The sequence below is a fragment of the Oryctolagus cuniculus genome, chromosome 4 (genome assembly GCF_051225735.1).
Source record: "Oryctolagus cuniculus isolate XC-2025 breed Fujian yellow rabbit chromosome 4, ASM5122573v1, whole genome shotgun sequence".
Taxonomy (NCBI): Eukaryota; Metazoa; Chordata; class Mammalia; order Lagomorpha; family Leporidae; genus Oryctolagus; species Oryctolagus cuniculus.
Genome location: NC_142870.1, coordinates 4,707,501 through 4,732,683, shown reverse-complemented (window position 1 = coordinate 4,732,683; position 25,183 = coordinate 4,707,501). Strand labels below are relative to the sequence as shown.

General features: G+C 47.9%; 1 protein-coding gene across 3 annotated transcripts in view; it reads right to left on the bottom strand.

Annotated features, from left to right (window-relative positions):
- DSCAM (DS cell adhesion molecule) overlaps positions 1-25,183 on the bottom strand; it is a 718,036-nt gene that overhangs the window by 304,199 nt on the left and 388,654 nt on the right. For all 3 annotated transcript variants that reach the window (XM_089330520.1, XM_070071799.2, XM_089330521.1), the window contains exons 4-5: positions 11,792-11,938; positions 3,409-3,687 (exon numbers count right to left, since the gene is read on the bottom strand). In XM_089330520.1, the coding sequence (XP_089186646.1) occupies positions 3,409-3,687; positions 11,792-11,938 (426 nt within the window). The remainder of the gene's footprint in view (positions 1-3,408; positions 3,688-11,791; positions 11,939-25,183) is intronic.

Below are 25,183 nucleotides of genomic sequence, written 5' to 3'. Positions count from 1 at the left end.
CTCTTGTGCTTCAATCTGATAAACACAATTCAATGTAGAGTATAATTTAATAAACTCCTTTGTGTTGAGGATGGGGCTAAGCCCACAAGGAGACAACGAGGGGTAATATGTGTGGTGCAACAAACATGTGCCATTAAATCAGCAAACTTCTTTTACTCATTACGTAAATAACTCTTTTCACAATACTCTAAGTTGTGTGCTGTCTCCATTTTACTAAAGAAGAATGATTAAATAGACAAATGCATTCAACAGGTAAATGACCAAAAATAGTGTTTTTTTTTTTTTAATTCTAGTTGTTCCTGACTTCTCATCAAAGCACTGAGCGTCTTCGGGTCCAGGGACTTTGCTCTTTGGTTCTAGATTTAGAGACAAGGATGAAAACACCATCGCAGCCAAGCAGAGGGAAGAAGGGGCTGGGCTGGGCATGTAGTGCATGGGTCAGGATCCTCAGGAAAACCAGGGGCGTCCTCAGGTATCAGGATGGAGAGCCCTGAGTCCAGCCAGGATGGAAAGAGCGCCTCTTAGAGAATAGAACCACGTGGTGAGGGCACAAAGCACAGCCCAATCTGGGGAAGCATCTCCCACCCACTGTGGATGCATCAGAGGCTCCCTGAAGCAGAACAGGGGGGAAACTACAAAGCTGTCAGGAACCAGAATGTAGAGGGCGTTGAGGTTTTGGAGTTACAGCAGTGAGAACAAAGGAAGCATCCAAGAATGCGTAGCAAGTGACTGCTGCAGTCAAGCGTGTTTTTAGGAGAATTTGTTGTGCACGTAACAGTAGACAGATTAGCACAGGGAAAACTGTCAGCCAAGAGCTGCCAGAAACACTTAGTGGAGGGGCAAGTACAAAACACTATGAGACCAATCTCTGGGGCTTGGCAGAACTTGGATGTAGAAACAAAAGGCTGAGGGCCGGTAGTGTGGTGTAGTGGGTTAAGCTTCTGCCTGCAGTGTCGGAATCCCATATGGGCGCTGGTTCAAGTCCTGGCTGCTCCACTTCCAATCCAGCTCTCTGCTATGGCCTGGGAAAGCAGTGGAAGATGGCCCAAGTCCTTGGGCCCCTGCACTCAGGTGGGAGACCTGGAGGAAGCTCCTGGCTCCTGGCTTCAGATCAGCCCAGCTCTGGCCATTGCAGCCAACTGGGGAGTGAACCAGCAGATGGAAGACCTCTCTCTCTGTCTTTCCCTCTCTCAGTCTGTAACTCTGCCTCCCAAAATAAATAAAATCTTTAAAACAAAGAAAGGAAAGGCTTAGAATTTAAGATTTAAAGTCTGCATGTGGGGGGTTGCAGGATGCATCTGTCAGTCCCAGAGCCTCTTAGAAGGAAGAGAAGGTAGAGGGTTTCATCTGATATTTTACCCCATTTTTGGAAGTGCCAGTTGGTCACCTGCTGTAAAACTGGGAGAGATGGCAGGCTGACACCCAGGAAGGAAGCCAGGAACACCAAACACAGAGATTCGGAGTTTCCTTTCAGAGGGGCAACCTTCGAAGCCATACGAATGAAAGAGAGAACCAGAAGAGGAGAGGCCATAGAGAAGAGGGTTCTGAACATGGAACCCAGCAGGACTCTTCCCATCTGGACAGGAGAGAAAAGAACCAGGAAGCGATGCCCTGTGCGATCGGAAGGGGGGAGGCAACACTCAGGAAGCACTGGGGAGGGGCCGGCGCTGTGGCACAGTGGCTAAAGCCATCGCCTGCAGCACCAGCATCCCATATGGGCACTTGTTCAAGTCCCGGCTGCTCCTCTTCCCATCCAGCTCTCTATGGCCTGGGAAAGCAGTGAAAGATGGCCCACTGTCTAGTGCGCTCTCTCTCTCTCTCTCTCTCTCTGCCTCTCTGTAACTCTGCCAATGAAATAAATAAACAAATCTTTAAAGAGAGAGAGAGAGAGAGAGAGAGAGAGAGAGAGAGAGAGAGAGAGAGGTAGGCATCGGAGGCCTCTGAACATGGCAAAGACTCCAGCCATGCAAACAGGCACCATCACCATTCAGGCTTTTCCACAAACAACTTCTAAAAAGCAGATGCTGTGCGATGCCGGTTAGAGAGCCGTCGTGCATATGACTGGAGGGGGTGGGGACACGTCACTGGGCTCGGGGCATGCAGCTTGACCTAGGGACGTGGGACGCTTCAGAAGATCCCTTCGGGTGGGGGGAGCACCAGGAATTGCATCCAGGAGCAGGATGGGTTTATACAGGGATCGGGAAGAAGTGAGATTGGGCAGGTATAGGTTGCACAAAGCATAACATTGCAAGTACGACCAGACAGGCTTGCTGAAGCCTTCAATGCTAACTTGAGATGTGGACTTTACTCCGTAATGGATATGGAGCCAGGAGAGGTGCTGTAACACCAGAGACGTGCTGAGCCTGTGGGAGTAATTCTTGCTGGCCGTCTGTCGCTGCCTCATCGCCTCCTCACGCTTCTCCAACTTTAGAAGTGCACGTGTTACCTCTCCTTTCTTTCTAACCACAGCCTAAGCATGTTGGGATGGTATTTGCTGGACTCAGGCCACATTGCTGGATCCAGACAGGCACTGGGATATGTAATCTGAATGCATTCTCTCGGGCTGGTGCTGTGCTCAGGCAGTCTATACCTGGGGTGACACTAAAGAGAGAGATCCATAGACAGCACAGGGATGGGGCAACACACACACACACACACACACACACACAATTATACTGCCAACTGAGAATAAGCTGTCTGACCGTGGCTTGGCGCCTCATCCTGGCTGGGTTCTCGGGTAATGCACTTTGAAGTGTTCTCTCCAGGAGTAACACTGAGGGAGTCTGACCAGAGTAGGGTACATGCCCTCTCCCCAAGAATCACAGCTCCCCTTTCCCCAAGCCTGCCTCCAGCATCCTTCTTAGAACATCTCTCAAGGCTACCACAATAATCATCTGAAGAGGAATTACACCCATCTCGCTCGCACTACGTGATGTAGAATACTGCGTCCAAATCCGATATCTGGATCATGGGGAGGTCTGCATTTCTGCTGCTAATAGGAATTTAAATGACCTTCTGGAACCAGGCCACAGCCAGCCACCTGCATGGGCCACCTTATACTGAAAGAACAATCCTGTCTTAGCCCCCTGTCTGTCTCCAGAGAGGCTGGCCATCCTGAATTCAAAAGCTGGGTGATGTTTCCTCGGAAATGTGGAAGTCCCATGGTCCAAAAATCAGAGTTTTGGGGATCAGACGGAACTCAAATCCCACACTCAATAGGCTTCAGATGCATTCCCTTGCACATTTTTTTTCTGAGTTTGAACTTCCTCCTCTGCAAAGTGCGATGAATATCAGAAAGACCCTTGTGAGGCCAATGGAAGGCTACAGAGAAAGCGGGAGACTGTTCTATGCAGGAACTCATCGGCAGAGGCCAGCCTCAGTCACCGTCCCAAGCTACCACCAACTTACGTTTCACGTACAGGCGGCCTATCACCTTAGCAGTTCCATATCTGTTGGACACTTCACACACGTAGCTGCCTGAGTCGGAGGGACGGGTGTTCTCGATGAGCAGCCCCGTCACGGTCTTCTGGAACCTTCCTGAAAGTTCCAGGGGCATGTTGTCCTTCAGCCAGCGGTAGTCTGGCTCAGGGTGCCCAAGCGCTTTGCAAGGGAGCTCCACGCGCTGCCCAGCCATGGCTTTGCGATGATCAAACCCATCCAGGATGGACGGGGCTGAGTTCGCGGGGTCTGCGGAGGAAACACAAGCGCTTAGACACGGTGAATGAGGAGCTGACATGGACTCATAGAATCACAGGGCTTCAGGTGCAATTTATATCCTATTCATCACACCAACTCCGCATACAGCAGATTAAGATTTTGCATGGAAACAGAAGAAAATGCCCTGCTCACACACACTTCTCGGCTCCTAATTCATGAGAATTTGGACACTTCTGCTTGCCATTTTTAACACGGTCACTAAAATACCCAGAGCCTTATATTTCACTGGATTCAAGCACACGCGTTCTGAGAACATCAAACATCCCCTTTCTGCCACAGCAGAGATGGTTTCCTAACATTAGTAAAATTATTTCATGAGTTTTCCACGTAGTTCTGGGCTTTGCAAGTCTTTCGTTTATACATCTCACAGATATTTATTGATCCTCGCATCCAGGACCAGCACAGGGTTTGGCAGTTGAGATCACAGGCTGTTGGGGAGGGGTGGATGGGGACCAGGCCACGCTCAAGGAGACAAATGAAATAGCCTATCTGTACTAAGTGTGGTGAAGGAGACGAAGTTGGGGGACATTACAGGGAGAGTGAAGGGGTGTATTGGGATAGAGAGAGGGGTAGAGGGTACCCATGGCCCTTAGTCTCCATGGCTGCTCTGTAACCACACGGGGTACACCTGTCTTTTCCTCCTTACACCTGGAGAACCACTGCTCCTGTGGTCGACTAGAGCAGGCATGGACACATTTTTCTGCCAGGGCCGAGTGGATATTTATAACAGCATTTGCAGGCCATGCAACATTATCAGCTGAAACATTAGCCTGCTATAGATTTATTGAATTCCAAGTCCCACCTGCAGCTGCCTTGGCAGGGCCAGGCCAAATGATTTCGCTGGCCTCGGCAGCCTGCGGCAGGCTGGATGTTCCCAGCCTCTGAAGGAGAGTGTTTGTCCAAACAGATAAACAATGTTTCAATGTTTCCCCTTGGACTTCCAGAAACCGGCCTTGAGAAGCCGCCTGAAGTTGCAAAGTCACCTGGCCCTCCCAGGTCAGCAGGACCAGCGACTGAATGCATTGTAACAGAAGGGAAAGGGCTGTGAATAACTAAGGAGCCAACCAGCATCCGCCTGGGGCTGAGTAGGCTTCATCCTGGTGAATGAAATGCGGGAATCTGAACACCGTGCTGGGTCTCTGGCAGAGCTCAGCCAGGTAACCGCACTTGCAGCTGTTTGGCTGTAGCTTCTCAGCTGCTATTCCCTCCTCGCAACCAAATCAAGGCATCAAGCCAGGTTCTCAATGAACTGCACTGACCTCTGGGATACCAGCTGGTGTAAGCACTTGACTGCCTGCAGCATCAGCATCCCATATGGGCGCTGGTTCAAGTCCCGGCTGCTCCACTTCCAGTCCAGTTCCCTGTTAATGCACATGGGAAAGCAGTGGAAGATGGCCCAAGTACCTTCCCTACATGGGTGGGAGACCTGGAAGAAGCTGCTGACTCATGGCTTTAGATTGACCCAGCTCCAGCCATTGGAGCCAACTGGGGAGTGAACCAGTGCATGGAAGATCTTTATCCCTTTCTCTCTCTCTCCCCCCGCTCTCTCTAACTCTGCCTTTCAATAAATAAATAAATCTTTTTTGTAAAAGACTATTACTTAGCCTAAAGCAGAATGACATCCTGACATTCGCAACAAAATGGTAGAAACTGGAGATCATTATGCTAAGTGAAATAAGTCAAATCCAGAAAGAGAAATATCACATATTTCTCTTAATTGTAGAAGTTAATGAATAGAGAGTATAAAACCTGTGCAAATGTCATATCATTGAAAATGCAGTTGTAAATATTGCTTCACTGAACCCACCACGTACGCGACATCACACCCTTCTTGTCCTCTTGTTATCACGGTCATAAACCCCTCACTCTGTGATATTAACATTTCTGTTTTAAAGAAAAAGTACTTCATATGTGTATGTCTATATTGTCCACATTGGAAGTTCATGAGGCAACATATTTTAAAGATACAAAACCAGCAAAGAAATGCCAGAGGAACAGTCCAGGTTATCACCCGGCACAGCCCTGCTTTTGGGAAGTAGCAGTGAATGATCTGCCCGTTCACTGAGCGATGTGCAGCCTGCACCACACTGTGGAGTCAGATGAAGTGAGGGGAGAACATTCTCAAGAACAGGATTGTGGGAACCACTCAGCTTGGTGACCTCGGAGACTTTGGAGGAAGTGAGGCTCAGGGTTATGAGCGCTACATTATTATCTGGAGGATGAATGGACGCTCAAAGGCCGGTCCATGCTCCCTCTCCTAATTTCTTCCTGTTGAGAGATCCCACTAAGACACAGGCATGAGTGGCCACACTGGTCTCCACAAAATCGTTACAGAGGAGACGGTGGCTCCCGGCTCCTCGAACCTCCTCTAAGTCTCACTTGGAAACGCCCCACAGCTCTGCATCGATCTTCAGTCAACCTGACAGCGAAACACTGACATCCATTGTCCACAGGGAGCCTTGTACAAAGCTTGTACAAAGTACAGCATCTCTCCCTCCATCCCAACTCTGTCTCTGGAAACCCTGCTTACACTCCTGGAGGAGCTCAGTTGTTTAGATCACAGCTGTAGGTGAGGATGCAGTGTCTGTTATTCTGTGTCTCTGTTATTTCAGCCAGCATAATGACCCCTGGGTCCATCCATGTTGTCACAAATGGAAGGGTTTCCTGATTAATTGAGGCTGAAAATACTCCTTTATACACACGTTCATATAAACACACACAAACACAGAAGTACAGATACATGTAAAATACAAATATACACTCATACACACATATAGGTACGCACAGACATACATATGTTCACTCACAGATATATACACACAATTATATACACACAAGTTCACAAATACACATATATATACACATGTCTGCACTCACATGTGCACACATATGCAAATATATTTACACATGTATTCACACACATATGCACATGCACATCTTCACTCATATATACACAGATGCACACATGTACATAAACATATGCACAATACCCATGTATAAGTGCACACACATATATGTATGAACACACACATATGAATATAAGCATACATACACAATATGTATACCCACATACACATACACACATGCCTGTACATACAACACACATGTATATACACATGCACATGAATATAGTGTGTACATGCATGTATACATAAATGCACGTGTACACACACGCAAGCCTATACACATATGTACACACGTGTGTACACACATGTACAACATGTATATGCACATGCACACACATGCAATCCTATACACATATGTATGTACACACGTGTATAGACACATGCACAACATGTATATGCACATGTACACAATGCAATCCTATACACATATGCATGTACACACGTGTATACATGTATGTACAACATGTATATGCACGTGTACATGCAGGCAAGCCTATGTACACACGTGTATACACACATGTACAACATGTATGTGCACGCGTACACATGCATATATGTGCATACATATACCCCATTATACACACTGTACACACACATATGTGCCAATGTACAAACACACCACTTTTTCTTTATCTTCATCCACTGACACTCACACATGTCATCGCCATACCAGCTATTGTGACTTGTGTGGCAATGGCATGAGATCAGAAATACCTCTTTGAGACACTGACTTCACTTTCTTTGGACATACAGTAGCAGAGGGATTTCTGTCCATCTGGTGGGTGGTAGAAAGGCATGTGGTTTCAGTTATGTTATATGTAGGTTCTGGAGATGTGTGCACATCATGGAGACTGTAAATAACAAAGCTGTATTGTACACCTGAAATTTGTGAAGACAGATCTGAAATATCCTCACCACACACAATGCACACAAGCGTGCTGACTGTGATACGTGGAATGATGGGTATGTTATCTGATTGTGGCAATCATTTCACAAAGCATACATACTCTCATACCAAAACACCACATTGTACAACTTAAATACATGTAATTTTCATGTGTCAAATATATCTCAATAAAGCAGGAAAAATAAACTCTGAGATGTTCTTGGAGACAATCTGTGAACGTGCAGGAAAGGCTGCTATGAGGTAGGCGAGTTAGCTGCAGGGGAGGGGGCATCCTCGTGTCTTCTCCCCTTTGTCTTCTCCATGAAGGCTGGAGCTCCAGCAGTCACACTGGTCTATGTGGTGACCTGGAGAACGGACCCTAACCACAAAGGTGACAGATCAGAGTGAAGAACTTGTCCCAGCTGAACTCGAGGCTGCCGAGCTGGCTTCTCGGCTTCTTGTAGGAAGTAAACTTCTGTGTTTTCAAACAACAGCAACAAGCCATCCAGAAAGATCTCTTTAAAATAACTCTTTACTATGATTCTAGAGTAAGCCACTGTGGACAGTCAACAGGCACAATTAAAATCAGAACGAAAACACTGTACTGACTCCCCTGGTTCTTCAACTGAGGCACAGATGCTGATATGAAATATTAATATAGAAATTGGGGTAAGAGGCATGTGGGAGCTCTTTGTATCACCAGCTCACAATTGCTTTGTAAAGTTGACATTATTCTGAAATGCAATCTCTTTAAAAAGTTCATGGTTGGGTGGGCATCTAACCCTGTGGCTAAGATGTCCGTGTCCCATTGGAGTTCCCGTTCCAAGTCTCAGCTTCACTCCTGATTTCAGCTTCATGCTAACGTACACCCTGGGAAGCAGCAGTGATGGGATAAGTAGTTGGGTTCCTTCCACTCAGGTGGGAGATCTGATTGAAGTCCCACCTTCTGGCATCGTCCTGGCCAAGCTCAGGTAATTGTGGGTATTTGGGGAGTGAACCAGTGCATGGAAGCACTCTGTCTGCCTCTCTAACAAATTTAAAAGTTCATGAATTCTGAAAGGAAAAGATATGTTTATTTCAGTGCCAAATTTTTTGAAATCCATGCTTATGAAGGAACCTCCAAAAAAACTCCTGGGAAAATGACAATTATGGAAAAAAAAACTATGCATGTATTTAAGAAAAATTTCCATCAAAACAGCTTCTTTTTTAATTGTGCTTCCCCAGGAAATCTTCTAAGTACCCTCGTGCACCAGGCTGAGGGTGGGTCACATTCTTCTACAAGGAGTATCTGCTGGGAATGTCTGCTCTTCCAGGAGATAGCCCACAGCACACGGCTAACGGCGTGAGCACCAGTGACGACTGCGGCACCTGTGTGCACTCATCTTCAACCCAGGGCTCATCCAGCTCTGGCCAGGCGGTGGGAGGAGCCAGCCACATGTCCCAGGTTTCCACTTACGGATGGTTCTCTGCCTTCAGAGACGAGCGTCTGTTGGGTATTTCAGGTTCCACTCCCGTATCTCCATCCTGAAGGCTGCCCCACTTCAACACCCCAAGACTGCATCATAAACCCAGTCAGATCTTTTCCCCACCCTGTACCTGCACTGGGGTCCCAGCTAGCTGTCCCCTTCCACCAACCTCACAAATGCAGCATAGTCTCAGTAGGCTGTCCCGTGGACATCCTCACAACCATCCTACCACACTGCCATATCGTAGTTGTGCTGTGTTGTCTGCTTCAGTATTCCTGTGACTGTGTCCTAACCCTGGAAGGCTGTGCCACTTCTCAATAATGTTATCATAATTTCTGCAGGCTGTCCCTTCACCACCCGTGACTGTATTATAGTCCCCGCAGGCTGTTTCAGCCATGCACTGCTTCTGCTCTTCTCCCTGGTCCTGTTGTCAGTAGCTCGCTCACACTCTCCTCTGTGCTATAGTTTCTGAGGATTCCCTGCCATTTAGATTTAAGAAAAATATTATCCACATCCATGTGCCTTTATCTTTTTTAAAGATTTATTTATTTATATGAAAGGCACAGAGAGAGAGAGAGAGAGAAGAAAGGAGAAAGATAGAGACACACAGAGACAGAAACAAAGACACAGAACAATCTTCCATCCACTGGTTCACATCCCCTAAATGGCTGCAACAGCCAGGGCTGGGCCTGCAAAGCCAGGAGCCAGACACTCATTCCAGGTCTCCCACATGAGTGGCAGGGACACAAGTACTTAGGCCATCATCTGCCGCTTTCCCAGTTGCATTAGCAGGGAGCTGGTTAAGAAATGGAGTAGCCAGGGTTGCAACCAGCACTCTGACACAAGATTCTGGTATTGCAAGTGGGGAGTAACCCACTGCACCACCACACTGGCTTCTTCTTTTCTACCCTATTTTGTCTTTCTCAGTTTCAAGTGGAGTTTAGGATCCTATTAGCATGGTCCCACCATAACCCGAACTCTCTCTCTGTATATTTTACAATAACTTGAAATCTAATCAAAATGAAAATCACTTATCTTTTCCTTCAAAACCAAGCATCTTAGAGCAGCAGTCTGTACTTGGTGCCTATGTTCTCATCCGAAGCATTAACAAGTGTCTCCCTCAACTGCTTTATTACCTCTTGCTAAAAATCACTGCATTTACTAAAAGTCAAGCAATTCAGCACATCCAGCAGACTCTCAGATGAGTCCTCCGGCAATGGGTGACTCTGTGGGTCCCAACCTGCTCCTTGCAAATATCACCTCCCTTGTCTTCTCCTGCACTGGGAGCCCCAGAGGTCCAGTCTTACTCCCTGCAGGAGGCTCAAGGTGCCACCCCCTTTCCCGCCTCACGCTCTGCCCCCACCGCCTCTCGCCTCTCACTCTGCAATCCAGGGACCCTGGCGGCCTCCGTGATGACCACATGCTCTGTTGTTGCTGTCAGTTCTCGAAATGGTGCATCAGTCCAAAGCAAACAACCTGTGGTCAAGACTCGGACACCTGCCTTTCCAACCCTGAGAGCCAAGTGCGAAACCAGCTCTTAATGACTTGAGATAAACAAGATTGTCCACAAGAGAAAGGCGGGCTCCCTGACCATTGCCATTTAATCCAGCTTCTGGATGGAGATAACTCCATTTACTGGTTTTGCCAACCCCAAGTTAACCTTATATCAAAATCACCTTGCCTTCCCCAAAAGCCCTTCTCCTTTCTTGTCTCAACATGTCATTAGGAAGTTCTTCTTCAGTGCAAACAGAACCTTTTCTCAGATACTCTACATAAGTAGAACATTGCGCTGGCATTAACGCTACCTGGGACCAAGATAACAGGTGCCATTCACTTCATAATTCATTTTTTTCCAACAAGACATGACAATTATTAAACAAGGGAGGTGAGAACAATTGACATGAAAAAGAACAGGCAAAGAAAAAAGTTTGCAAGATCAGAGAAGATAATCATTTAATTCTAACTTGCTTTTGTGCTGACCTTGATAGGCAGGTGGACTTTGGCTACCGTGAGGCTGTGAACAGGGAAGAGAAGCCATGATAGGGCACCACCAGGATGATGAGTGGGAGCTCAAGCAAATATGGTTTTAGTTACCCCCATATTTAATCGGTTTCCTCTTCCCCATAAATATCATGGCCGATAAAAGCACAGCACTTGTCAAATACTGACAGTAAACTGCCTTCGCTTATTCCCATCTCGCTTCCATTGCCAAATAAGAGGCATGCCACGTGGGAAAATTTTACATCCTTAATTTACAAAAAGGCACAAGCCAGGTGCCTTGAGTTTAATGCCGTCATTCTGAGCTGGTGATTTCCCACTGCTGAGCCACTCCCGGAAGGGCTAACGGATCACTGTGAAGGGCTTAGCTTATTTGTGGGCCAATGACAAGCCAGGTGTCAAGATCCTACATAAAATGTGGATGTTTTCTCCAAGTAGGAACCCCATAAAGGAAAGTACACCGCTGCCCCATTACCAACTACGTGGCTAGTTTCAGAGTTCTCTCACTTGAGAACAACTCTAGGCAGGGCTATCCTCTGGGATGAGTCCCCCACACAGGTAGGCAGCCTGGGGGGACAAGGCTGTGCTCCGTGCTGCTGTCCACAGCTTGGGGTGCTGATCAGGATGGTCAGGGACAAACCCCACAAACACCCAGGGCGAGGATTCCCACCGGGACAAAGGAACTGGGCGTTTTATCAAGTGTGAAAGCCTTTCCTAGGAGTATCTGTCCTTTGTATTAACGTTGTTTAAAAGGCCTTGAGAATTGCTAACACATCCTGGGGAAGACCGGCACCCGCGCGTGGGGTCGGCCGTTTTACCTGATACGAAAAGTCTGGCGCTGTTGCTCTGCCGCGTCTCGCCCGTGTATCTGTGCCGCGTGATGCAGCGGTAGTTATACAGCCCATCTTCGTTCTGTACATCTTTAATATACAAGGCGCCCGTGGATGTGATGAGAAATCTAGATCCTGAAATGAGGCAAAGGATCGCTCGGTTAACACACAGCGGCAGCAACCCAGCCACGCACACCACGTCCTCAAACAGCGCTTCTTGCCTGGAAAAATGACCTAGGAGGCTAAAACCAGGTGTGCGTGCTGCCGAAGGGTTCCAGCTGTTTAACTGGTTAGCCAGCCCAAATGAGACATGTTTACTAAATATGTTACATGACAAATACATACTTAGCAAACCTAACCTCATGAATTATTCAGGTCATGTATTTATCTTACAGCAACCGACTTGGCATATAACTGGTGTGTAGGTAACGAAGCAGATTTTCTTAGATCATCAACTTTCCTTAGAGGACAACAAACTATGGGAATACATTTGCCACTCAGCTTGCTAAGAGGTTATATCTGGAGCTGAACATACTTTAAGTCAAAAGTGTGAGAATACACCTAGCCTGCAAACGCCATAGCTTAGCGTCACAGGATGCGTGGGGTATGGGTTGTTTATACTGCTCATCTTGTGGGGGATGGGCAACTGCAGCTCACCACGTCAGCCCAACACAGCAGAGAGAGAGGGCATGCCACTTGCTAGCTAGGGAGAGACTAGAATTCAAGATATGTGTGGTTTCTACAGAATGTGAACCATTTTTGAACCATCATAAATTCAAAAAAGAAACAAAACCAGAGGTCGGACCATTATCAGTGAGGCAGTGTCTGTATTAACTTCCTGTTGCAAATTTCTCCCTAATAAAAATAGGAACGTTTGCCTTGGCGTGAGTGATTCAATGACAGCACAAAAACATTAACTTATAAAGCAATGAAACACTCCAAGATTTCCCAGGAATGATCTTCTTACTTCCTCATGATGTTTATCACAATAATCTAGGACAACGATCATTTTTTTTTTTTTGACAGGCAGAGTGGACAGTGAGAGAGAGAGAGACAGAGAGAAAGGTCTTCCTTTGCCGTTGGTTCACCCTCCAATGGCCGCCGTGGCCGGCGTACCGCGCTGCTCCGATGGCAGGAGCCAGGTGCTTCTCCTGGTCTCCCATGGGGTGCAGGGCCCAAGCACTTGGGCTATCCTCCACTGCACTCCCTGGCCACAGCAGAGAGCTGGCCTGGAAGAGGGGCAACCGGGACAGAATCCGGCGCCCCAACCGGGACTAGAACCTGGTGTGCCGGCGCCGCAAGGCGGAGGATTAGCCTAGTGAGCCGCGGCACCGGCCATGATCATTTCTTCTGTGTCTTCCTCTAAGCAGTGTCTTAGAATACTCCGCTGTTTCTGAATCACTCATTTGTGAAGTTACTCGTCAAAGCACTGACAATTCTTCCCACCTCAAAGAGCAGACTTCGCACTCAGCCGTTTCCCTTTCACACTGGCCTAGAGCACTGGGTTTCCTCTGGGACCTGTGATTTCTTTTTTTCTGTCTTTCTATCTAGAAACTACTATGAAAAATCGATTCAATGACAAACATGGAAAATGAAGAAATAGATAAATTCTTGTATACATAATAGCCTACCAGGACTAAATCAAGAAGATACAGAAAATTTAAACAGACCCATAACAAGCAATGAGAGTGAATCAGCAATTAAAAGTCTTCCATTAGGGAAATACAGGACCTGATGGCTTTCCTGCTGAATTCTATGAAATATTTAGAGAGGCACTAGCTCCAACACTTTTCAAACTACCCCAAAATGTTGAACAAGATAGGACTCTAGTCAACTCTTTTTATGAGACCAGTATCATTCTGATACCAAAACTGAACAAAGACACAAAACAAAAACTTCAGACCTATATCCTTGAGTGAACATACATGAAACATTCTCAGTGAAATACTAGCAAACTGAATCTAAAACCACATCACTAACCTCACACATCACAATCAGCTGGGAATTATCCTAGGGATGCAAGGGTGGCTCGAGATTTGCAAATCAATAAATGTCGTAAACTACATCAATAAAATGAAGACCAAAAACAACATGGTCATCTCGGTAGATGCAGAGAAAGCATTTGGTAAGATTCAACATTGCTCTGTAACTAAAACTCTTCACAAATTAGGTACAGAAGGAACATTCCTCCAAGTTATAAAGGCTAAAATGGCAAACCAACAGGCAATAGCATACTGCATGGGGCAGCTGAAAGCATCTTCCCTCAGATCTGGAACAAGACAAGGATGTCCACATTCACCCCTGCTACTCACTCTTGTACTGGAAGGATTTGTGAGAGTAACTAGGGAGGGAAAAGGAATAAGAGGCATCCAAACTGGAAAGGAGGAAGTCCAAATATCCATATTCGTAGATGTCATGATGTCTCTCCTGGATGAAGAAGACGCCAATACCTGGGAGGAAAATTGATATTTATCTCTAACCCTGAATCCACCCTTGTGTATTCGTCTGATGTAATTAACTTTATTTGCTAAAGTGTCTGTTGTTAATCTGCCTGTTCAACGACACAGCTAGCTTGTGCCTGTTTGTATCTTTATATATATATTTGCTGATTCACTCTCATTGCTTGTTATGGGTCTGTTTAAATTTTCTGTATCTTCTTTATATATATATAAAGAAGATACAGAAAATTTTTATATATATATATATATATATATATATATATATATATAAATGAAAACACTTTTCCTGGTAAGAGAGGGAACAGACTCACGCTGACAGATCCCTCCAGGTGAAAGAACTGCACAAGAAATTGGAACCCAGTGAGAACCCTCACAGTGATCATGGCCACTTCCAGCTGTGTGGCCTCTGTCACGTCATACCGCTCTGAACGCGTAGGGAAAGAGAGCAGCCAAGAGACATCTTCACTGTGCCACTGATGGACACGTGGATGCCCGGGTGTCACCCAGAAGTCACGATCCAGAACCCAGCATAGTACTGTGGTCAAGAACAATGCAAATAGCTTACACAGCAAACTTCAAATGTCTCACTCACTTCTAGTGAGATGATGCGTGCATTTTTAATCACTTCACAGCTATATATATTTAAAATCAAAATGTTATTCCCATAAATTATATACAATTATGATTGTTCATTTGAAATAATATTAACAAAAATAAGACACACAAAAGCAGTTTCTACCCCAGTAAATGTTGGTTTTTCTGTAGAGTGCATAGCATGCTGCCCCACAGGTATGAGGCGTCAGGGAGACCACTGGCACACGTGCGGGCTCATCAACAAATCGGATGGAAAGTGGAATTAAAAGAAACATTTATTTTGGTGCAAAGGTGCAAAACCATTTCTTACAACCCAGCACGGGGCTTTTGATAATGTGCGTATTCCCGGAACATTTTGGAGACTGTCACATGCATGGATTTCAAAAACTTTCATGCCAAAAGAAATGTCTTGGAACTCTATTTTTGAAGAGGTTGTTAAGCGCCCTTATAGACAGCAGGGCTTATGTTTGCATGTGAGAGGCAACCCGGCTTAGCGGAAGAAGTGTGAGAGTGGAGATGGCTGGGGGAGTTTCCCACCGCAATTCTCCCACCGGAGCTGTGCCATCACAGGCCCATATTTACCCACCCCCGAGTCAGTGTGGCAGCACAGAGCACTAACCAGGTGCAGACGGACGTGAGGCGCCCACGGAGCACGTCCGTCCCCAGTGAGAGGCTGTGGGGACAGGACAGTGTTGGAGATGCTGGCTACGGATGGAACGCCGTGTCCTTCCGACACGCCCATGTGTGGTGGGATTTGGAGGTGGAGTCTTTGTGGGGCGAGTAGCTTGGGGAGAGGCCATGAGGCTGAAGAGGATGAGGGACTAGAATTGGGTCACTTCCACCATCTGACAACAGAGTGAGAAGGCAGCCGTCTGCACTCCAGAGAGTCCTTATCACGGATGGAATCTTCCAGAACCTTCGTCTTGAATGCCCCAGCCTCCAGAACGGGGAGAAGTAACCTTCTACTGTTTAATTCACCTGTTCTGTGATGCTCCGTTACAGCAACCCAAGCTGCCCAAGACACTGTCTTCCAAAGCCCTTTCTGCCCCGGAGAGGGACAGTGACTCCCTCCAAAACTGTTCTGTCCCTTGAATGCAAAATTCCCTGGCAGAGCTGTTACTATCTGAATATGAGACGCATACCCTGCTCAAAATTAATTAGTCCTCATCCTTTACATTTCATCCAACACAAGTCCTTCTCTTCCTTTCTCCAAAATATATCCGGCAGCCATCCACACCCTGCTCTCCACCTGCCCCAGCACAGCATAAAGCCTGCAGGTTCTCAAGACCCCATGTCCATTCCCGCTCCTCTGTAATCCCTTCCCCACTCTACACCCATTCTCTTTGACAAGACAAATTATTTTGATCATTCGATGTCTTGATGGAGTCTAGCACAGCACTAACACGGTACACCATGGCTGCTGGCCTTGCATCTGCAAAGCAGCCCCTTCAGACTCTCCCTCTCCCTCCCTCTCCCTCCCTCTCTCTCTCCCTCTCCCCCTCTCTCCCTCTCCCCCTCTCTCCCTCTCTCCCTCTCTCCCTCCATCTGGCTCCACTGCAGCCTTTGGGCCCAGATTTCTTCCCGCCATTCTGGTCTTAGTTCCTGTATCCAATTTCCAGTAATATTGGCCCATGTTAACCACATGTGTGGACACTCATGATCTATGAAATTACCGTGTGTGTGTGTGTTTCATTTAACGTTTCTCTATTTCTCTCCTTCATCTAGAATAGCAAGAGCTTGTTTCATTTACCGTTCCATCTCCATGTATAGAACAGTACTTGGCTTTGCTATCCAAAACTATTAGTTCACCAGATGGGTGGAAGAAATGACATATCATTGCCTGTTTTAAAATTTCTCCTCCTAGACTTGACTAAAGAGAAAGCAAGCTCAAACACCTCTTTTCATGATTCCATGTGATGTTTCCTCAAGTCTGACACATACAAGAGGCTTTTTCCCCTTCAGGAGGGAGTTTAATATTCTAAATGCAGATGAACACGATTTACGCGTCGATGTTAATCACTCTTCCGTTATGCACTCTGGCTTTTTGCTGTGTAACAGGGTCGTTAGATCTTTAATGGGGGTGATGCTATTGTCAAGAAAAATTGTAAAGCATATTGAATTTTCCACGGAGTCAGAAATTTACCTTAGGTGGTTTTGTTTTGTTTTTTGCTATTGCAATCTGAACTGGCTTAATAGTAACTCAAAGAACAGAAGTAGGGGGAGGGGGCAGTGTTGCACGGTGGTGCAGTGGTTTAACCCCTGCTTGAGAGGCCAGCCTCCTGGGGGGGCTGGTTCCAGCCCCAGCTGCTCTGCTTCCCAGCCAGCTCCCTGCTAATGCACCCCGGGAGGCAGCTGAGCAAGGCTCACCTGCTTGGTGCCCTGCCACCCACGTGGGAGACCCAGATGGAGTTCCAGGCGTTTGGGCTCAGCTTGATCCAGCCCTAACCGCTGTGGGTGCTTTGGGAGTAAACAAGCAAATGGAAGAGCTCTCTCTGTGTCTTTGTCTGTCTGGTTACTGTCATATTCAAATAGCTGAAAATAAATAAATAAACTTTTTTTAAAAAATGCCATGAAAATAAGATGCAAATGGTTGCACAACACAACTAAGCTTTCTCTAGCTGGGCCGGCTACCTCCTGTTTCCAGAATTCTGAAAACAAACAAAAGACAACCCACCCATCTTTCTCCAAAGCAAGACAGTCCCTGAGAAAAAGGACGAACATCACCTTGAAACCTCAGTCTGTGGTCTGAGAAATGAGACGAATCCTTCAATGCATACCTAAGTTTTTTTTTTTTAATTTTTAGTTTGAAACTTAATAGTAACCAAAAGAAAAGTAGAAATTAAAAGCAAAAAAACCCATGTCTACAATGAGTCTAAAAGAACCAAGTTCTCTTCATGCAGCTGCAGGTTAGGAAGAATGGAAGTCCTGCCCTGGACTGAGGTGGCCCCTGCTCCACCAGACAGGGTGGCCGCCACGCTGTGGTTAGACGGATGCTACGGTTAGACGGATGCTATGGTTAGATGCACGCTATGGTTAGACGCAGCTGTGCAGGGGCTCCGGCATGGCCTGAGAGAGAAGACTGTTTACTGAAGGCCATGTTGAAACTGCATGCAAGAGCGTGTCCTGGCTGAGTGTGCGATGGCAGGGTCTGGGGCACCTGGAGGCACAGGGAGAGCGGGTCCTGGCTGAGTGTGCGATGGCAGGGTCCGGGGCACCTGGAGCACAGGGAGAGTGGGTCCTGGCTGAGTGTGTGATGGCAGGGTCCAGGGCACCTGGAGGCACAGGGAGAGCGGGTCCTGGCTGAGTGTGCGATGGCAGGGTCCAGGGCACCTGGAGGCACAGGGAGAGCAGGTCCTGGCTGAGTGTGTGATGGCAGGGTCCGGGGCACCTGGAGGCACAGGGAGAGCGTGTCCTGGCTGAGTGTGCGATGGCAGGGTCCGGGGCACGTGGAGGCACAGGGAGAGCGGGTCCTGGCTGAGTGTGCGATGGCAGGGTCCGGGGCACCTGGAGGCACAGGGAGAGTGTGTCCTGGCTGAGTGTGTGATGGCAGGGTCCGGGGCACCTGGAGGCACAGGGAGAGTGGGTCCTGGCTGAGTGTGCGATGGCAGGGTCCGGGGCACCTGGAGGCACAGGGAGAGTGGGTCCTGGCTGAGTGTGCGATGGCAGGGTCCGGGGCATGTGGAGGCACAGGGAGAGCGGGTCCTGGCTGAGTGTGCGATGGCAGGGTCCGGGGCACGTGGAGGCACAGGGAGAGCGGGTCCTGGCTGAGTGTGCGATGGCAGGGTCCGGGGCACCTGGAGGCACAGGGAGAGCGTGTCCTGGCTGAGTGTGCGATGGCAGGGTCTGGGGCACCTGGAGGCACAGGGAGAGCGGGTCCTGGCTGAGTGTGCGATGGCAGGGTCTGGGGCACCTGGAGGCACAGGGAGAGCGGGTCCTGGCTGAGTGTGCGATGGCAGGGTCCGGGGCACGTGGAGGCACAGGGAGAGCGGGTCCTGGCTGAGTGTGCGATGGCAGGGTCCGGGGCACCTGGAGGCACAGGGAGAGCGTGTCCTGGCTGAGTGTGCGATGGCAGGGTCCGGGGCACCTGGAGGCACAGGGAGAGCGGGTCCTGGCTGAGTGTGCGATGGCAGGGTCTGGGGCACCTGGAGGCACAGGGAGAGTGGCGCTGATGCAGGCAGCACAGGAGTAGCTCAATAAAGGGCTTGACGGCGCGTGGTGGAGGAGCAGCTCAGGCCCGGGGTCAGGGATTTGTGGAGCCGTGGCGGCACTGGTGGGCAAAGAAGTGAGGGGCGGGCACCCTGTTCTTGGAGATCCCACAGTTCACACAGCACCTGTGGGTCTCGTGCAACGGAGAGGGCCAGTGCAGGACACAGCCAAGGGACGAGAGCAGCAGCAGCAGGGGTGGATACGAGATGCTCTGGCATGCAGGAAGCTGGGGGGGGGGGGGGCATCCCAATGCACCTGCGAACGCCTGGTCTCCACGGCATAACCTCAGCTACCCTGAGCACGTCAGTTTCTTCATCTGCTCCAGGGAGCCCTGGCTCCTTCTCGGGACATCTGTGTAAGCGCCTGTGGAAATCAGCTCTAATCTGGGATGAAAGAAACGCCCTCCTTTCAGTCCAATAAAAACACAAGGATCATACAGCTATGATCATACCAAATGGACTTAAGAACACTCCAACTCATTACCGCAGGGGACTTAATAGAAGAACTGGATACATTAATAGGCATATCAAATTCTAGTACAGACAATTTGATACTGAAAAAAATATCAATTTGCCATAAGAGAAATGAATCCCATTTTCATTAACTGCTGGACAAAATTTACTTAGAACTTGTTCAAATCAATGCAAATTAGATTGAGATGGCATTTTCATCCAAGGATAAAATTAAGTGTTTGATAATATGTGGTCTTGACAAGGATGGGAGAAATGAGTGTGTTTATGGGGGAAGGCTTTCATCTCCTGGAACGGAACCTGTCAGCATATTTCAAATATGGGAACTGCACACCTTTTAATCCAGTTTGGCACTTCAAAGACTATCCTACAGAACCGATTTGACGTGCAAAGAAATTGATATATGCTCCCAAAACACACCAAAGCGTTGCTTGAAAAATAATAAAAACAAATAAAATAAATAAATTAGAGTGAATCTATATTCCGCAGTCATTTAAAAGTCAGAAAAGTAGATCTGTGCCTGCTTTGTGGAAAGCAATGGCAGGACGACCTAGAACGTCAGGTGCCAGAGGCAAAGAGTACTGGAGAGCTTGAATCAACGAGCAGACGTCAACAGCAGGGAGAATGAGATCAGTGTCTTTTCAGCACCATGTTGCCAGTGTGGTTCCCCCGGAAGTCACAGTGGATGAGGGGGAGGCAGGGGGAAATGCTTGTTTTAGTTCATACTGTCACGTATTTGGATGTCTTAAAAGAAGATTCATATTAGCATGCCTACTGATGTGCTTTGAAATTCACTTTGCAAAAGGAGTCAGTGGGTGGCCGGCACATGGTCACAGCAGGTGCAAACCAACCCCTTCAGAGCCAAGTGCAACCCAGGAAGGGGAGAGCTCTGGAGGGCATTGCCTTTTATTCTGCTTGCTCTCAAGCTGGCCATCGCCCGGGTGTGGCTTAAAGCAGAAGGAGGGAACTCTAACAATTATCTGGATCTCAATAAAAATCTCTTATCTAAAAGCCTCATACAAAAGTGGAATCCACCCCATAGCCAAACCCTTTATCTTCCTGAGCTATCTTGCTAACTCCCAACGGCACCCAGCGGTACAGCTGGCATGTGCAGCACTTCCTCCCCACATGACAGCACCTCTGAGGGACGCCCTGGTCTGCCTCACTTCCCTGCTGGCACTATGTCAGAGGCAATGGCCACTTGGATGTTGAAGATACTCGCATCGTGAGTTTTTCCCACAGACAGGATCTGCAACATAAGGAAGGCATTGTGGGAAGGACACACCGTCCTCACCCTTCAGCTCCACCTAATCTTGGTAGCAACCAGTTGTGTGTGAGGTCTTGGTTGGAACCTTGAGTGACCATGATGTTACCTCTCTGATGGGAGGATAGAAGGACAAAGCTAGCAAGCCCCGGGCTGGGTTTGACAAGGCAGGGCTGGTTTGGCACACACATGGTTAAGTTCTCTCCAAGCGGCTCCACTAAGACCTTTTTCTTTATAAGTAAAATTCTCTGGTTGTTGCCATTAGCTGAGGCTCAATGCTGCACTCCTAATTCAAGCCCACACGTGGTGTTCCAACCAGATACCTAATTACCCTTCTCAGCTGGTTAATGCTCAGGCCTTGGCCTCTGCAGATATCTGAGTCTCCCATTAATCTTTGCTCTAGTTAGATTTCTGCTTATTTAAAAGAACAAATCCTTCGAATGTAATTTGATCTTGAAAGGAACTATTTTTGAGATTAAAAAAAAGAAAGAACCAAAGGAGTTAAAAAACCTTCGATTGCATTTGATGATTTAAATGAGGAAAGAGACGGTTTTGGCCAGTTGCATCCAGAAGCACCTAGACTCATGCTTCACTTAACCACTGGGACAGGACGCAAGAAATGCACGGTTGCATGAAGCCCCCATCATGCAAAGGTCTTAAAGCATATTTGCACAAAGCAAGACTGCTGTGACGTCACAGGCACTGTAACGGAGCCACCAGCATCCAGGTGGCCCCTCGTTGACTGAAACATCTTCATGTGGCACATGGCTGTGTTCCAGCTGGGAGCAGCGACAAACCAGAGCAAACAGACAAAGGTGACAGGTGCACTTAAGAGAGTGGAGGTTGCCCTACGTTCGAGAGAGGTGTGCTGTTCAGACGCGAGGGTGAGAGGCAGGACGGCTGAAGAGGCTGCATTTCAGACAGGAGCAAGGACAAGAGGCTGACATCTGTGGGGCAACAGGAGCAGGAAGAAGGGGAAAGCAAAGGCTTGAGACAGAAAAGATGGCGGTAAGCTCACGGCACTGAATCAGACACTTCTTGAAAATACAGCTGCCAAGGCAGAGGATCGGCTGGAAGCTGCAGAAGGCAGAGTGGATGAGGGTGGGCCGGCTTCTAGGCGTGGGAGCAGGCTAAGCGACCAAGCGGGAGGCAGGAGCCTGGGGGTGCGGTGCCGGCTGTCCTGGGTGTCCTGGTTTGGGCTAGGAATTAAAACAAGCCCGTGGTAGACAAGTAGACGAGGTGTGGCAGAAGCCTTTGAATTTTAATTAACCTTGTTTCTAACTGACATGATTAAAGCTGTAGTCGAGGCCTCCCCAAGAGCAGAAGAAGAGAGAGGAGGCCTCCATCCTGGGCATGAAATGGGGCTGTTATCTGCTTGCCTGTGAATGCTTCAGCCATGGTCCCTCTCTGCTTATCTGCAATCATGTCAGGTTCTGCTTGCTGGTACAGAGCAGTGGTGTTAACCCTTGCCAGACGGTGTATGGAGTCTGTGTGTGGGAAAAAACACCATCAGAGACAAAGTCTGAATGGGCAGTATTCTACCAATTCCTGTGGCCGCCATGTAACATGAGAATATCCAACCAAATGTATGCGTGTAACCACACAAGGGAGACAAAGAAGCTAAAACCATATATAAGGAAACATCCTCTTTGCTCAGGATTTTAGAAAAGAAATTCCACCTGGGCCTTATGCTGATATAAATAATAAAAGACTGCTTCTTGTTAGAAGGCCTTGGTGTCTTGTCTCCGTACAGGAATCCTGCTACAAAGGTAAGAATTAAAGGCAGCCCCAGCCGGCGCCGCAGCTCACTAGGCTAATCCTCCGCCTTGCGGCGCCGGCACACCAGGTTCTAGTCCTGGTGTGGGGCGCCGGATTCTGTCCCGGTTGCCCCTCTTCCAAGCCAGCTCTCTGCTGTGGCCTGGGAGTGCAGTGGAGGATGTCCCAGGTCCTTGGGCCCTGCACCCCATGGGAGACCAGGAGAAGCAACTGGCTCCTGCCTTCGGATCAGCGCGGTGCGCTTTCGAGGGTGAACCAATGGCAAAAGGAAGACCTTTCTCTCTGTCTCTCTCTCACTGTCCACTCTGCCTGTCAAAAAATAAAATAAAAAGGCAGCCCCGAAGAGACAAGTAGTTAAGGTCAGAAAAAGATTGCCATTAGGTGTGCTTCTCGTTCCAGGTTAAGGAATATCGAGAAATACACATCAGCATTATTTGCTGTCCCCAAAATGGCTGTGTGTTTTTAAAAAGACTGAAATTTAGAGTTACAGAGAGAGAAAGAGAGATCTTCCATCTGCTGGTTCATTTCTTAGATGGCTACACCGACCACGGCTGAGCCAGTCTGAAGCCAGGAGCCAGGAGCTTCAGCGGGGTCTCCCACATGGGTGCAGGGACCCAAGCACTTGGACCATCCTCTGTTCTTTTCCCCAGGCCAGTAAGCAGAAGCTGGATCAGAAGTGGAGCATCTAGGACATGAACCAACACCCACATGGGTTGGCGATGTCACAGGCAGTAGCTTTACCTACTATGTCACAAAGCCAGCTCAACAGTGTTTGTGTTTTGAGGCTGGGAAGGAGCTCAGGTTCCTTGCAGATTGTCTGTCCCAGATGTGGCTGTGTAAGGTTGTGTTGGTTCAAAAGCAGCATGTTCAAATTGGGGAAACTGAGGGAGAGTCGGGCAGGTAGATTCCACCCACAACGACTGGCCTTACCCGTTCTAAGTTACAGACCTGGATGGAATCAGAGACAGGGGGCTTACTGAGAAACACCAAGAATGAGCCATCAAGCATGTCTGCCTCACGGCAATGGAAAAGAATTTGGAAAAAACAGACCCTGTGCTGTGACCGCTGGACGCTAGGCAAGAATGGTTTTTCACACCCTGGGTAGCAACCTAATGCTGAGTCATGAAGTCAATTTCATGGATTGTAACTTTATCTTTAAAAATAAGATAGAAGCTGGCAGAAAAAGTGTGTATCAGCCAGGAGGGCTAAGGGCTTGTGAAGGCTTTGTTTCCGTTCTGATGTGCACCTGCAGTGGAACGAGTGAGGCCGTGCACGGATGTGTGTGCGGATGTGTGTGGGTGTGGGGTCTCGGTACAACCTGCACTTTTCTATCGTGTTTATCACTGTGAGTCAGTATAAACAATGTCTGAAAAGCTGCACTCAGCACCCTAGAGACTGCACTGCTCTTTTTTGATTGGGTTCCCACCTCGGAGGAAGTGGGGCCTTTGGGATTCTTAAAATTCTCTCTGGGAGCAGGCAGCAAGAATGCCCACCATGCTACAGACTGGGCTGCGGTTACAACAGGAATAGCCAAGGAAGCAGTTGCCTTTTGGGATGTAACCTCATTGGAAGACCTTGGGTCATGCTTGCGTTTGGATGACACAGGAAGCTGTCAAAGGAAGTCCTGATGGGCTTCCTGCATCATCCATGCCATCCTATGTGCAAATGTAGATACTGCAGGAACACCCACCCCCGGGAGGCAGCCACATCACATTCAGCTGCTAGGGCCCCTCAGCCCCTACTGAGGTCTGACCTATGAGAAGTGTTGTGGCTGCCTTCCAGGACACACAGGAATTCTGCTCCACAGTGAATTCTCCAGATCTAGCTCATCCCAAAGTCCTTTGTGAGCCATCGGCTGTCATAACGCAAGATTATCAGTGAAATCATACAATCGCCCACCATACGGACAGCGAGTGATGGGTTAAATATAACCTACATGGCTGCTTCCCAGTTATAGGGAAAGACACAAAGCATAAATAAAACATGCAAACCGTCCCAGTGCACAGAGAGCAACACCAGAGGTGCACGTGAGAAAGGTGAAGAAAGCGAAAAGCCACACAGCTGAGATGAGCGGCTGCAATGGGGACCACTGTTCTCACACAGCTCACAAGAACCTGCAGAGAAATGACATTGGAACCCACAGTGGGGACACCATCTCAGTCCTTCCAATTCTTTCCAAGAATCCAAGATGGCGCCATGGACCACCTGCCTCCCAAAGTCCCCCCTTGTGCTTGTGGACATAAAACATCTCTACAGCCACTCTAATAGGTGTTCATCTTCCTTTGCTTTTGTTAAACAACGAAAATCACCAGTTTAAAGCCTGCGCAAGGCAATTGTATCTGGCTAGAATTGAATATTATTTTACTCCCATTATAAGTGCATATATATATATATATATATATATGAATATATTTCTTGCTACTTATAGTGATCTTCCATTTAAGGGCAGCAATGTAAATATTCCATAAACTTACATTGCTTAAGTACACAAGATGTATTGAAGAGGGAAAAACAGATATTAGTGCAGGTGACAGGTAGCACAAAAGCAGTCCCTGAACTTGAGGCACAGTATTCACAATACTGCCCAGTGGAGGTGAGTTACTAGGTCTTT